This window comes from Aulonocara sp. 'chitande type north' Nkhata Bay, linkage group LG17, assembly GCF_057382095.1.
Source record: "Aulonocara sp. 'chitande type north' Nkhata Bay isolate Kocher_YH1m ecotype deep benthic linkage group LG17, A_spYH_male_GT1.1, whole genome shotgun sequence".
In the NCBI taxonomy this organism is placed as follows: domain Eukaryota; kingdom Metazoa; phylum Chordata; class Actinopteri; order Cichliformes; family Cichlidae; genus Aulonocara; species Aulonocara sp. 'chitande type north' Nkhata Bay.
In genome coordinates, this window is record NC_141360.1 from 16,485,054 (window position 1) to 16,500,823 (window position 15,770).

The 15,770-nt window shown below is 38.2% G+C and overlaps 1 protein-coding gene across 2 annotated transcripts; it reads right to left on the reverse strand.

Annotated features, from left to right (window-relative positions):
* Positions 1–1,084: 1,084 nt before the first annotated feature.
* On the reverse strand, positions 1,085–15,174 carry prrx1b (paired related homeobox 1b). Of its 2 annotated transcripts, XM_086269396.1 has the most exons (5): positions 14,482–15,174; positions 8,989–9,164; positions 5,012–5,193; positions 2,975–3,009; positions 1,085–1,981 (listed from the first exon to the last, which is right to left on the reverse strand). In XM_086269396.1, exons 1-5 carry the CDS (start codon positions 14,726–14,728, stop codon positions 1,926–1,928), a joined length of 696 nt encoding a protein of 231 aa, XP_086125522.1. In that variant the 5' UTR covers positions 14,729–15,174; the 3' UTR covers positions 1,085–1,925. The 2 variants fall into 2 exon arrangements, with proteins under 2 accessions (XP_086125522.1, XP_086125521.1); XM_086269395.1 differs by lacking the exon at positions 2,975–3,009 and having other exon boundaries at positions 1,086–1,981; positions 14,482–15,169.
* Between the last annotated feature and the right edge of the window lie 596 nt (positions 15,175–15,770).

Here is a 15,770-nt window from a genome sequence, read left to right on the forward strand (position 1 = left end):
GGCTGTGAAAGGTGAGCCTGGGCGCCTGGCAGGGGAGAGGGTGACAGGGGTCTGACACTGGACATCCCAAAGTCAGGGATCAGTGATCAGGAAAACAACCCAGAGCAAGAAATGAAATGGGTGAAAAGGAAAAAGAAAAACCCCTCCTTAAAAGTGACATACAAGTCAGGAAAAACCCTAAAATCTCATCAGTGAACCGTTTCTCTCCTTATGACTAACATTTGCTCTGCTCTGTAACTGTTTGACAGTGCCGGCTTGCATTGAAGATACTTGAATTATGAAAAACTACCCAAATTACTGTGTGTAAATGAAGATTTTCATTCTTATAAACAGTTTAAGGCCTGCATCCCACTGAGTTTTCTACAGATTCGTGCATAACAATAAGAATGAAGGAGATGTTGCAAACACCGTTCAACACATATGTAATGTTGCTGACACCACTAACGTAAAGGTTTAGGCAAAGTGTAAACTCATGCAAATGACAATTCGTTCGTTCGTTTCATACGATGGCACGCATGCCAATTTTTTTTAAGTCCACCAAATTAAAACACTTCCTCATCAGCTACGGTTTCATTCAACCTGGCTTTTACAGTCTGGGAACACCATTCAAAGACCAGTATCAACTTATGTTTGTTGACAGTGAAGGTTATGAGGGGCAGGGAGAAGAAACGCCTTGTTTAAGAGTCATACAGTTAAACAAGACCCGAGGGCCTCCATAGCAAGGACAAGATTTCGCCGCTCATAAATATCCTATTTTTAAGATGGAAATTTCAGGTTGTGGTAATCAGGAAAACACCCCTCCCCCAAGCCTATCCCCCACACAAAGCAGGAGGACCTTGGGGTTTCTCTGAAGGAGCATCTGTTCTCTGGTTGTAAATCTCTCTTTTTATGGGGTTTGCATGAGGTTCGTGATCAGTTTGCTTTCCAAATGGTCTCATCTATAAACACACTTATTCCTTATAATTCTTGAAGCATAATTCAAGGCTGACTGATCGTAGGCAGTATATTTTTGTTATAATAATCTGCAAGCGTAAAGACTCAGGAACTGTTTAAAGAAAGTGTTGGAAACCTGGAAAATATTGGAAAACAACTGTTTTCTCCCTTCTGATATGTGTTGAAACTGCAATTTTATTGCTTGAAATGCATGTTTATTCATATACAAGTTTTTATTCTGTTACAAATAAAGGATATCATATGAAATTATCTACTGATTTTGGATTCAGAAATACATTAGCCTCTCCTTTATATTGGACTATTACATGAAATTCAAAATGTGTTGAAAATGTTTGTTTGTCAGTGGTATAAAATGGAAAGAAATGTGAAAAAAAATTTAAATTGTATAAATGTCAGAGGAAGTCATTGTCATTTTGTTGAAGACATAAAAAGAAAGAAAGTAGATGATCCCAATTATGGTGTGTAATTTTATCCAACACCATAGAAAAAGTGGGATTCCATGTAGTCCATATGAGTCTCCATTTAAGCAAGTTCTCTGACTGGAACTAACCCTCCATTTAAGTCACAATCACAAATGCAAAACTGTGCAGATATTTGGCTACAGCATCCAGTCTAGATGTCTTTTTGTGTGAACAAGAATTCAGTGATGCTGAGGAGAAAAAGAAAACTTGGCTTGGGGAAAATCCTGCCATCACACGCTTTTGCACTTTTGCACATTGGTACATTGATAGTAGTATACCATCATGGCTGCTCCAGAAAGAAAAGAATACTTCTTGATCCAGAGTATGTGGAATAATGTTCATCCCAGAGACAATGTCCTTCTCTGGGTCTGGGGGGTCTTGTAGTAGAGAGGGCTCCTTCCCTTCCCCTGGGATCCCCTAGCCTCTCAGTGTTTCAGTTGACTGTGGGCACCTGGTTCAAGCTGTACTCCTTGGCTTTGAGTCGCAGATTGGCAATGCTGTTGGCCATGTTCATTCCCTGGGATGTATTGGTGTTGGAGCAGGTGGGTGGGTAGGTAGCCATGGCACTGAGAGAGGAAGGAGGAAGAATAGGTGAAAAGTTACATCATCTGTGGATTACAGTATCACCTGCAGCTCTATGTAAATATGTAAAGAAACAAAAAAACCTTTGAAACTAAATGTGACATCAACTACTCTGAAAGCTAAAATCCCTACAGGAACATGACCGGTGTTTTTGCATGTTTGTTGTCTAGGCACCAAGCTGGTGGTTATATTGTCTGTTAATAGCAGTATGTGAAACCTAATCAGCAGAAATCAGAAAGATAAGCAGAAAGATAATGACCCATATATATATATATATATATATATATATATATATATATATATATATATATATATATATATATATATATATATATATATGTATGAGAGAAAGAGAAAGAGACTCTCTGTGGGCAATATTTTCTGCGGCACTCACGCTGCCACCATTGGATACCAGCTTAGGGATAATGCACAGTGAACTCTTGGCACTACAAAGCATTATTGCTACAAAGATTTCCCTGGCTGCAGCTGTAGGGTTTGACATTTTATACTCAGTTTCAGAACTGAGAATTACTGTAAATCATGACCAATGTAACCAGAGTCACAAAAATGTTGCCCAGGAGAGTGCTGTCATTCTGTGCGATGTTCATTATCTCGTGTAGTGTAGCACAGAGGGGTCATGGGGGTCAGTAGTGGATTTAATATGGTTTGTTTTCACATTATCACCTCTTCAGGAGGGTCACAGGATCTATCCCCAGCCCTCAAGTGCTGACAGAGGGGTTAGATGAGGGACAGGGAGAGGAAAATGGTGTTTTGATTCACCACATTTAGCTTAAAGTTAGATGTGTGCAACAGATTAAAGTTGCATATGAAGGGTAGAAGGCAAAGATGTAGAGAGTTTAAAAGGCAGAATGAAAATGTAGGAACAGAGGTCGATCTTTAACTCAGTATTACAGCATTTAAAGGTCACATTCACTCAACTTTCACTACAGTTATTAAAATGGAAAGACTACATGTACCTATTTTAGGCATACATGCTTGCCAGTCGTTTCTCCTGAAAACAAATAGATCAAGTTGTCATTGTGAATAACATTTTTTTTCATCATTTAAATATTTTCATTACATGCAAGATGTAGTACTTGGCTACTTAAGTATTTTTAAGTATATATATAACTCCAATATTTTCACTTGAGATTTCTTTATTGTCATAGTCTCTGGTTTAAGGTTTTCTTCTCTACAAAAGCAGAGTCCTTTACTTTAGTCAGGAACATCTAGTTTTAAACCAGTTTATACCATCACAAATTAAACGCTGCAGTCGAGACATTTACATTCACTACATTCATTTCTTGCAAGATTTTCCACTTTTGAGAGGTGCCAGTAAGACACTTACAAAACATTAGTCTACACATACCTAGAACAATATATAAAATGTTTGAGTATAATATTTTTTGAATATACAATTTGTTATTTCAAAAAACGTTTTTTTTTTGTTTGTTTTTAAAGAAGGTTTACACGAATGAATTTGAACATTTGGGTTTACAGTGTAATCGTTCAGAGACAGTCAGGACGGCACTGTCAACACAATCTGGCTTTAGATTATTGTGCGATATTATTTCATATTCAGTGCTATAGAAATGAAGTGGAAATTTTTTCCGCCTGATTGTTCATCAACGAGAAATAAATGGACAGGCCAGACATTTAGGGATGTATAGACTTCTAATAGTTTAAGCTGAAGAGACTTTTTTTTATAAAAAGGAAATGACTTTCAAGAAGTAAATTTGGAAGTAAAATGCAGGTAAATATTTATGTGTTTATGAAGATTAAATTTGGGTTAATGGTGATTTTTTTTAATACTTGTATATATTTTTAATCTGCCATTACTTTATTTTTATTTTTTAACAAATCCTTTAAAAAGAAGATTAAACTCATCAGTAGTTTAGTCTGCTTTTATTATTAAAGACTAAACTTTTCCTTTATCTCTAGATTGTTCCACGTTGGTTCACATTTGCTAAGGATTTGTAATAACCTAAAGCTCAGTTTCAAACAAATGCACTGGGTGATTCAGTCCTTTTAATTAGAAATTAATTTTAGTGATTAATCAGCTTCTGAGACCTCGTGTATGTGTGATTTGGTCATATTAAAGTGTGCATGTTCATTGTAATAGATGAGCATGTCACATTTGAAAAGCAGAGAGTTGTTTTATTTGCTGTTTATTTATCTGTCTGTTTGTTGTTCTGTCTGTCAGCAAGCTTACCCAAAAGCAATCAGACTGAATTAATTGAAACTTGGTGCAGATGTTCATCATTTTGTTTAAGGCTGCACAAGAGGACATGGGACGTTTAACTGTTTTCTATTAAAGCTCTACGGCATGGAGGCATTAGATGCATGCGGCTTTGGATACACAGAATATGCTGCAGCAGTGAGCCTTGGTTTGTCTGCATGGACAATTAGACAAAAAGAAAAATAACATTGTTTTACTATTCGAAATGCACAAGGCATCGCTGTTGGTGTAGAAATATAGTTTGAATGGACAGTGTGTGTGTGTGTGTGTGTGTGTGTGTGTGTGTGTGTGTGTGTGTGTGTGTGTGTGTGTGTGTGTGTGTGTGTGTGTGTGTGTGTGTGTGAACTGTCTGAGGTATAAGTCTGCTTGAGTTCAGGATCACAGGAGATGAAAACTTTTAGCGGAACAATGAAAAGTATGTGCAGGTAGGAGAGGAGGAAATTAAACAATAACAGAACGCAGCATCTGTGTGTGTGTGTGTGTGACAGAGAGAGAGAGAGAGAGAGAGAGAGAGAGAGAGAGAGAGAGAGAGAGAGAACTGTTACGGTGATGTTACTGCTCGTGTTAGTGGTTATTTCTTCTGGCTTTTTATACTTTCCCCACCTTCCTTTCTTTCTTCCCTTTTTCTGGGAAAAAGGAAAGATTTCTTGGGAAATTGCTAATAAATGGAAGTCCTTCTCTAAACTGAGAAAATGAATTCCATTTGTATTCAAAGTAGGCTTTGTGCACAGAATGTGGCTGCAAGATTATTAAGTGATGTTCGAGGGGACTATACCTGTAGGGCGCAGCACTCCCCCAAGATAGGTAGTCGTTGGGGCGAGGTGCAGGGCGAGGCACAATTGGCTGCTCCACTGCCGTCACATCTCCTGAGTAAGATTTGAGGAGCGAGGCATTTTTGCTGGCCAGCATAGCTCTCTCATTCCTGCGGAACTTAGCTCTCCTGTTCTGAAACCACACCTGCAAAGTCAAAGGACAGAGCACATTGTTTGTCTTTTAGTCATCGCTTTTTAATCTTCATGACTATGAAAGCACTGCTCCTTTAATCCAAACATAACATACATATATGTATATCAAAAATAAGATGTAGCCACTAGATATGAAGCCATTGCTGAAGAGTCATACTGCAGTCTCTTCCTGTTAAAGAACCAATGAGAAGAGAATTCTTCCTTTGCATTGGTTTTGAGATTTGGTGTTATATAAATAAAGCTAAACTCAATTGAATACAGCTGAAAGAGTTGTATTCAAGCTTTTTTCTCATTGAAAAAGCTTCAACTTCTCACAGCAAAATTTCAACCATAGTTAATAGATTTATTCAACGGGTTATTATGATTTCATTAGCTAAATACACACATACCAACCAGTATGCCAGTGGTCCTGCTTAAATATTTCTGACACTGATTAGATATCAGGCTTTAAAGAAAGCCTTCCCTAATATACTTTTAGCTCCACTTTCTCGTCCACATATAAAGTAAACTCTGACTACAATAAAACAACATGGTGATGCCCAAAATGCCAAAATTTCAGTTTTTTCAGGACTATTAATATTTATAGCTCGGGCACAGCACTGTGAAGTATGAGGAACTATGGTGAGTCTTTCCAGACTCATTGGTCTTTTTTTTTTTTTGTATTGACCAAAATGTTGGTCAATTAAGCAAGAAGTTTTTTTTTAATATACTTTAAGTTTTGACCTTGAAAGCTGGTAATGTGTCAGAAACCTCTATCTTTATAGTCTGGGCACATTCATAGAATTTCATAATTCTCCATGTAATCGCCAACTTTGTGGCCTGCTCAACAAACCGCATTTTATCTCTAACCATGCAGTGAAATAGAAGCTCTAAATGTTTCTCGTGCTCACTGTGTCCGAAGTAAGATGGGGTGTTTTTTGTGGTATCCTACAACAGTTTGCAGTCAAATACGCTAAAATTTCTCAGTCAGCACTGAATTAAGTCGTATGACATCAGTAAGAAAAAGAGGTTTTATATGGTGTCTCACACTCACAGTTTCACTTGTGAGAGCTCTAAAATAAAGAAAGTCATCCTCAGACATGTGTTCTCATACCCAGATCAGGATATAATGGCAAATCAGTAACTTTGCTTTTTGAATGGCCTAACAAGTGCTTCATACATGCACTCCATGGACCATATTACACTCCACTATTATTTACAGGGATAATCAACGTTTTGATTTTGTCTGAAGATCTATAGAAATCCCTTGAAGCTACGATTGGTCAGTGTAACAGATATTTTCAGATATTTTTAAATATCGATCTATCATTATGGATTTTTTTTAAATAGTTGTGTCTCACTCTTCAACACATTTTAAACACAAGAAAGCTCATTTTCTACATTCTGTACACAAACAGCAATTAATGTCAATTAAAAGACAAACACAGTATAAAAGAAATGCTTCATGTCTATTAAATTGTAGTAAAATCTTTACCCATAAAGGAGCAGATCCATAAAGACCACCTAAACTCTTGTCTCCAATCCAAATATCTAGTCTAATGTCTAAAATGACCATGCGTCCACACGCTCTCGCTCGTGTGTCCATGCTTCATCTGTAGTTCACCTCTTTCCGTCCTTATCACCCCCCACCAGCAGAACCATCTCATTAAGTAGACGATGACTGAGGTGGAGGATGCTGATGTTTTTCCTTACTCTGAAACTGAGTTCATTATTATAAGTTGTATGCACTCAGAGGGGCTTGCTGACGCACTGCCTCAGGAATTACCCAAAGTCTTTTATCAAAGCATTTCTGCATTGCTCTCTGCTACACATTAATCACAGATGTGCTGCTTGTCTCACTCCCAGATCACTATTTCCTCTTTCCCTCTCACTCTGGCCACAGAATAAATACTTTCATTGTTTTGTATAAAGATAGCACTGATTTGTTTATAGACACTGTATATATCAATACCTGCAAGAAATGCACGTGTTTAATTATTAGTCATAAGTCACGTGTTTCTAGGGCAAACCTAAGTGCATTTAAGAAAAAATGTTTTCTTGTTTATAAGTGAAGAGTGGCAGATTATCCAGTACAACAAAGAGAAAACCAACAAACACTGGTCATAAAGCTGTGAGGACAAAGAATGAGCTGAGTGTGACGTTTGCATTTACATAAATGTCATCTCAGAGTCTGCTGTCTGAACTGGGGCTGCTGAACGTACGGCTAATTACCTTAAAGTTGATCGCCTGTGTGACAGCTATAAACTCAATGACATTTACATGTTTTGTAATTAATAAAAACATTTATAATTATGTTTTTTTTAATCCATCCATTTTCTTTACTACTTTTCCACCTAAGGGACATAGAGGAAGGAGACATAATGTGAGCGATAGGATACGTCTTGCCCATCTCCAGTCCATCGTAGACAGTCAACCACCCGCTCTCACTTTCACACCTTTGCCCAAATGAGAACCATCTTATCATATTCAACATGCATGTTTAAGGTCTTTGGGAAGCAATCAATGAACACTCATAGTCTACACAGGAAGGCCCCAGCAGACCACAAAGTTCACACCAAAAACCTTCTTGCTTGTGAGGTTACCTGTTAACCACTACACCACAGTACCATTTTTTAAATATGCAAATCATAATATCAGTCAAGCTGCTGTAGGACAGAATCTATTACCAAAGGACTGATTGACAATAATTCAAATTGTAGTTGATCTTTGAACGCTTTTTCTCTTATTGCATTCATGCAAATTATTTTGTGGTGAAATGTATAACGAAAAAATTATAACGCAACATAATAAAACACATCATTTCTAATTCAGTATGTTAGACTTATATGACACGCTGGAATACAACACATGCTTCATGAACAGAAATGCAGACTATCAGATGTTCGGTGCACGCAAGTGTGTGTCTGGATGAAAAATCCTTCATGAATTCAAAACTTTTACTAACAACTGGAAACATTCATTTTACGAGACCCATTTCAGAACACTATACATCCCAGTTTGTATCTGTTTTTGTGGCGTTCATATCAAAGTCAGTAGTTCATTCTCCCGCTGACAGCATCGTATTTAGCAGCCCTTTTGTTGCAGCACTTGTGTGTTTTACACATTTTGTAAACAACTGAGGAAATTAAACATCATTACATCCACTTTTCTAATCACGGTCGGTTCACTGGGGAGTTTTTGCAAACTGCTAACAGACTTTACAGTATCAGTAATTATCTAAAAGATCACTCTGGCATGATAAGAGATATTTGTCAGCTCTTATCAGTTTAGTTCAACACAAAATCTAAAGCTGTTAATGACTTTCGCCTATTAGGAAGGATTAATAACCAAATACACTAAGTTAAAAGCTAACAGATGATTTGACGCTGTGAGGAGTCGTGCTGTTTGTGTGACCGCGTGCACTGCAGTTTCCTATTAAAACTTTTCAGCTTAGTCAAATATTCATTTAATATGTTCTATTTTAAGATTTGTATCATATAAGTTCATATCTGTATATTAACAGAAAGTTATTTATTTTATATCTGACTTATTCTGGTACAACACTAATTTCAAATCTCATAAGTGCATTTGTTGTTTCTCTCTTTACCTAAGTTAGAATCTAGCCAACAGTTCAATCAAATGTTCAAATAACAGGAGAATCAAATGTCAAGGAATCAGTATTTGTCGAAATAAAAGTATCAGAATGTGGAATTATTACTGAAGGTTTATAATCTCAGGAAAACATCTTTTCTTCTTTTTTGCCACGTAGCATTGAAGCCACCTTCCTGTGGCAATACATTTTTCGTACCTGCACTCTAGCCTCGGTGAGGTTGACCCGGCGAGCCAGATCTTCTCTGACGAAAGCATCGGGGTAGTGTGTCCTCTCAAACACCCTCTCCAGAGCTTGGAGCTGGCTGCTGTTGAAGGTGGTCCTGTTCCTGCGCTGCTTCCTCTTCTTCTTCTCCTCTGTGTTCATCTGTTCATCTGCACAAAGAGGAAGAAGGAACTTTATGAATCAGAGGAACAGCTTCGTTCTGCTCAAGCATTACCCCAAAAAAATCAAACGACTATATAATTACAGTTATAATTGCAATTAACTATAAGTGTAATTGTAACTGTTATATTGTTATATAAATACAGCAGGAAGCATTGTCTGCATTGACACACAACCGCTACTGCAGACTGTAAGACAGTTTGAGTCACAAATTAAAATGAATAAAACTGATCGATCGATCGATAGATAGCCAGATAGATACACTACCACTTAAAGACTGATGATTGAGGTCAACAAGTTGAGGTTTGTTTCTGCCCAGTTAGAGCAGAAGGTCATTTAATAAGTTTAATACGCAAAGAACGACACAACGTATCATAGCTCTACATTTTACTAGAGGAAGACTTGACTTATTAACAGTACCTTTTGTGGTTTATCCTTATCATTATTTTCTTGTAAACAAACAATGTTTATATATAAAACTATATATTATGTATGAATATTTACCCTCATAGAAAGTACGATTTCTTTTAAAAAGCTGTGAAATAATTTCTGGATCTGCAGAAACATGTCACTTGGCTCTTCACCTAACTAATTAGCACACAAGCCAAAAACAAAAGTAACAGAATCACTTTGGCAAAGCTGAATGTGTAATTCATTATGGAAGAGCTCCATGTGCTCAGTCTGATAGTTCCCGCTGGGTGAAATCAGTGTTGGTGAATTGTGGCTGCACAACAGGACCACAAACTAACACTTTCACACAGAAAAATAAGGCTGTGATCTAAAGTGTTCCTAATTACATCCACACATACACACAGTCTGTAGTTATGTGCACACACATATGCAAAGGTAGGACGTTGCTCAATACACTCAAGTGTTTCATGCTACTTAGCAGTAATAACATTTTGAGAGATTTCAGTCAACTGAGACAAAAAGAATCATTTGGGTTTTTGCTGCTACAGATTTTGTGTCTCTGATTGGGATTTTGTATTCAGCACATTCGTTTTGTTGGGATAGTAGTTCTTTTTAAATGTGTTATTCTTTATTTTGGGGTTACACGAAATCCATAAACTTTATCTAATGAACCAGAATGGCAAATATTGGCCGTGTTTCTAGAAACATCTGTGTGTATTTTTTTAATGCAAAAATCATTAAGTAGAACTTTTATTGCAGCACTTTTTACAGACCAGTTTTTCTCTGGGCTTTCAGTCACATGCTCTGGAAATTTTGTGGAATACATTAAAAATTAAAAGTTATTCACAACATTCATCCATCGGGTAATGTGTTACCTGATGGAGCTGGCTGCTGTTGAAGAAAAAGTTTTACTTTTGAAAATTTCCACTTCTTGGAATCTTTATTTAAGTCTATAGAAACTACTTCAACTTTCATGCTCATTTACAGTTTTATGCACTTTTTAAAAAAAGATTTCTGGAGCATGTTTGTTAGTAGAAATATGAACTTTCAGCCAAACACGGGATATTGTTGTTGTATTGATTCATTTTTCGCACACACTCCTGGCAGTGTGTCAAACATTACTCGATCGTCAAGTAACCTGTTTGTTTAGCTGTCAACATTTCTTCTAAGAGTTGCTGTCAGTCGATTGGCAAAAAACCCCAAATGTAAACTTGTTCACCTGCTGGAATCGAAAATGGAGCCCTTAAAATAAAAAGTGATGTCTGTCTGTAACTCTTAATGAATTTATTTCAGTCAAGCTGACCACAAAGTGTTTTCTTCTGCTGCTCCATACAAAGGATTTTTACAGGCCTATACATTAAAAATAGCAAGAGGAAAAAAGCAAAGACAGAAAAATAATTTGTTGTAAATAAAAAAAATGTATTCTTGTGTGAATTTATGATTTTTTTATGTCCATATTTTTCACTTTACTTGCTTCAGATTTTGATCGTGTGCTGCTGTTGACCCGATTATTTGTTTTACTGCTGCAACCAAATGTCTCATTTGTTTTGTTTGACTGAATCTTCACCTTTATTTCTGGATCGAGACTCAGAAGCTGAAACCATGAACAGTTATAAGTACAAATAATTATGATTTTTATGGTTGCAGTACACAGCGTTTAAACACAATTGCTACTGCAGGCTGTAAGACAGTTTGAGTCACAAATAGATGTGTGTGTGTGTAGGTGGGGTGGGGTTGCTGAAGGGTTGGAGTGACAATGTTCATTTTGGTTTCTTTGAGCCCTTTAAATTGGTTCTACTTCACATTTGAGGCCAACCCATAAACTGAGGAGGAGAGTGCAAAGATGCTTCATTAACTAAAACAAATCCATGAAGTGATATTTTATTCCTTAAGTGCTTGAAAGTAATAAAAAGCAGTAGCTATTGTATTCATATTTTTGCCTTTATTTTATGCGCTAAATGCCTTAAAAATACCTTAAACCTAAAACTACAACTACCCCCATCCTTTGCTCTTCTTCTTCATAATCCAGTTAATCAGACTGGCCTTGTGACCTTTTGTGGGCATCCTGCCACCATGAGGTTTAAGCCAATAGATTTTACTAATGACATCTTCATTTCATTTCTATTGAAAATAAAACGTAAATCTTGGAAGGAAGGACTGAATCCACAACGAGAGTAGTTTATGCAAGTATAAGTAGTTTCATGACTTCTCCAGGCCTGTTTTTTGCTTTTTCACGTTTTAATCTCACAAAGAACAATGACCATGTTGCAGTACCACAGACAAAAACAAATAACCTCATTAATTTACATGAAAATGTGTGTGCCTATTTTCTTTCTTTCTTTTTTCAAAAATATTTAACATAGCTACAGCACCAAAGTTTCTTAGAAGTGATTACAGCAGCTCTGCAGACACCACGGTCCACAGTTTTGGGCTGAAACTCTGTTTATTAAATGGAAAAGAACAAATTGCAGTAAACTGGAGTTGTAAAGGCCACACATGGCAAACCAACGACCGCATACAGCTTTCTCACCAGAAACCAGCGTTTGCGCGTCTCCAGGCTGAGAGTTAAGGAGCAAATCGTGACGCCCTTCCCGCCGACTTTACAACCGGAGAAAAGTGGACAGCAAATAAGATCTGTCAGAACCTAAATGTGCGTCTAAACTTTCATTTAAACATATAGGAATTAAATGTTATTATATAACTTAAATTAAACATTTTTGACTGCTAAATAACACTTTTAGGGCGATTCAGCAATAAAAAAAAATAAAATCAAAAGGTTTGTAGGCCTGTATAAAAAAGGTATTTATTTACAGTATTCTATCGGACTTCATTTTTAGATTTTAAATAAAAAAAATATGACAGGACAGAGGACAGTCCACACAAAACGGAATCCACGCAGGTATTTTTAACAGTACTTGTATACAATTCTAAATTTTAAAGCGTATTTAAAAACTATCAATTCCACGCGAGTTTTCTTCGTGGAATAAAATATTTGGAAACCTTCATGGGTCCAAATGCCGTCACGTAGAGGTTTATTGAGAACGCAGGCACAGATAGCTTTTTAAAAAACTCAGCTTCCCGAAAAGACTCATTCATTTAATAGATCGTGCAGCGCCTGGGCAGCGGTTTGGTGTCGCACAGCTTTTAATTAACCCTCCAGGGTGATGTTTAAAACAGCAAATCAAAGCCATCGGCATCATCAGCGCCATCATCATCCTTCTGGCAGCTTCAAGTGTGGTCAACACGTGGGACTATAGATTGATCTCATTAGCAGCGATCAGTGAAAGTCAATTAGTCCTGCTGCCAAGACAAATTCGTTAGCGGGGACCTGATTCCTAACTAAAAGTGTAGTTGGCAATTTTTTGTTATTTTATTTGGATTTTTATTAAATTTTGCGGACGCCCAAGCAAATAATGGACATCTGTGCAAAGTTTTTTTTTAAACGTGGACTAAAAATGTTTCAAATGTTTGAATCAGTTGTTGCCTATAATAATAATAGTAATAATAATAATAATAATAATAATAATAATAATAATAATAATAATAATGTACTTGCGTAATAATTCAGATCATAATGTTAAACTTGCTCAAGTCTGATTTCTTGTTTAATGCAATAAAAGCCGGAAAACTAGCACTACAGTTTTTACTCATCACTCTAAAACATTTGTTTTCTAAATCCGATCGATTCGTTCCTTCTGTGGTTTGTCAGAGTCACGTTTCCACAAATTAAGAGCTGATGAGATGCTGTTATTTGATTCTTTAATTGTCGGAACGAGGACACGCGCGGTAATTATGACAAATGACTAGGCTCCGATATTCTGAAAGTGTTTGACAGGCTGAAAATAACCGTAGATTAACGACGTGACCCCGCCACTTCCTCCTCCATATTTCTCACAGACGATTTTTTAGCCTTTAAAAATAACAATAACACTCATTAAAAGCTATAACGTTTGTGTCAACTTCTCCAAATGGCCCTCTGAGCAGAAAAAGAGGAGGGGGGAGAAGGGAGCGTTTATTTACTCTCTCAGCGGTGAGGTGGAGAGGACGTGCAGTGGCATTTTTTTTATTTATTTATCTATTTGTATTTGTTTGTTTGCGCTGAATTTATCCAGGTTCTTGTCGGCTTCGGCAGTGACGTATACCAAAAGAAAAGTTGGAAATGTTAACCTCGATTCTCACAGTGGAATTCCAACGGCAGCCCAGGGATTAGATCCCGCCTCTGTAGTGTCAAAGATATCGGCTTCATTTTTGCACACCCAGCGGGGATGAGGCCTTGTTTAAAATGTTTTCTAATAAAAATTGTGATAGGGCTATGCAAATATTCACAAAGCATAAGTCACACCTGCGCACGTCTACATGACTCAGTCTGTTTTCAAAATTCATTATTGGTGTTTTCTTCTTAAATGTAGGGCAAAACAAAGCGCCCTGCTGAGGTCAACAGTCGTGGGGAAAAGATTTATTACTCCGAAGTTAGACTTGTAAGGAGACTTCACTGACCATGTCCACCATCAGCATCATACTTCACTGACATCAGAGTGTTAATGGTAAATTAATGGTCATTTTGAGGGGGAGACCGTCAGGGATGATGCATTGCCAAAACTCACTAGAAGATTCCTTCCATGCGCGCGGCTTTTCGCAGAGCTCCGTTCGTGCGGTCTGCGCGCGGACGCTCGCCAGCAAGTCATGAAAAGAAACACGTTTCGTTTTCAGCCTGTCAAGAGAACTACTTTTGTCTGCGATTTGATTTGTTTCCAAGAAATGATGAATGATAACTTGGGATAGCAACAGGGGCTAAAACAGTTCGCTGAGGATTATTTCAAATAATAAGAAAAAAACGTGTTATTTTGAGCTTCGTCCCATCCTTTTAAAACATTTTTTCATCAGCATTTCACTTACTTTCCTGCTGGGTCGTGTCGCTCCCGCTAGTCAGCCCCGGAGATTCCAGCATATTTCTCCCCGTCTCCCCGACGCTCTCGTCTGCCTGGGTACCGACCATTTCCCCGGCCTCTTCCAGATCCAACAGATGGCTGACTGAGAAGTTCTTTTTGGCTTGCAAGTTGTCCAGGTTAGACGTGATTGGGCTCTCCAGGCGGTTTGGTATCGTAGCTTGCCTGTCCATTACATGTGCATAGCTAGAAGTCATGACGCAAGTGGGAACCAGCGGAAAAAAAGAGAGCGGTAATAAGAAAGAGAAGCGCAAGTGAGCCAAGTAGATCCGTGCATGCAGAAAGCACTAGCAGCGCCTCTAGAAAAACACAGCCAGATAAAAACTCGGGACTTCCGAGCAGAGGGTGGATCTGTTCACATCCAAATCAGCAACGGAGTTCTCAAACGAACTTGTTCCTGCTTTCCCCACTAAATCTTTTTACAGCCAATACATCCAGCAGTACGAGTCAGAGAAGAAAATGACCGACCCGTGTTCGTCCAGTCGCGTTTTTTTTTCAATTTCAAGAAATCATATAAGAAGAAGACGTTCTCTTCCTCCTCGGTTTGAGCCACATATGAGCAGGAAGAGTGGCCGCTGCTGCTGATGACGACCAGATGCGTAAAGTTCTGTGTGCGCACAAATCTGGCTCAGCTGCAACTAGAGGCACGGAGGCAGGACGTTACCGCCTCACCTTCAGGCTAGCTTCTCTCTCTCTCTCTCTCTCTCTCTCTCTCTCTCTCTCTCTCTCTCTCTCTCTCTCTCTCTCTCTCTCTCTCTCTCTCTCACACACACACACACACACACACACACACACACACACACACAGCTGGAAAGAGAGACTTGCTGCACTACGAAAGTGGGCCGATTTTCAACCGCACTCTTAATAAGAAGTCCGTAATTGCGTGCTAACGCTTTTGGCTTTTGCTGTGTCTGACGTTTTTCATGACCCCACCACCCTCTTCCCCCTTCAGCTGAAAACATCACATCAGCAGCATCGACAGCCCGCCTGGTGTTGGCCGTTTTTCTCTGATAAACCTCAGCTTGAGAGTCCTTACGGGGGATGCAGGAGGCAGCAGAGTGTGAAGGGAGGCACGCTGTTATCTTTGTGTGCTGATAAACCCACTCTGAATGTCCTGCGGTGTGCCACCAGTTAAATCAACCATAACCAGTGCCAGTCAGTCTATCCACAGGATTGTCCGCATGAGTGCTGGCTGAGCTAGAGAAATGATAGAAGCAAATTACAGGGCGACTATGGCAC

Bases quoted from the DNA above. Each gene is read 5' to 3' on its own strand.
- prrx1b (XM_086269395.1), bottom strand. From the start codon at position 14,728: ATGACTTCTAGCTATGCACATGTAATGGACAGGCAAGCTACGATACCA. The intron at 9,165-14,481 runs GTAAGTGAAATG...CTCTTTGTGCAG, and splicing joins CGACACGACCCAGCAGGAAA to ATGAACAGATGAACACAGAG. The intron at 5,194-8,988 runs GTACGAAAAATG...TTGACTTTGCAG, and splicing joins TCACCGAGGCTAGAGTGCAG to GTGTGGTTTCAGAACAGGAG.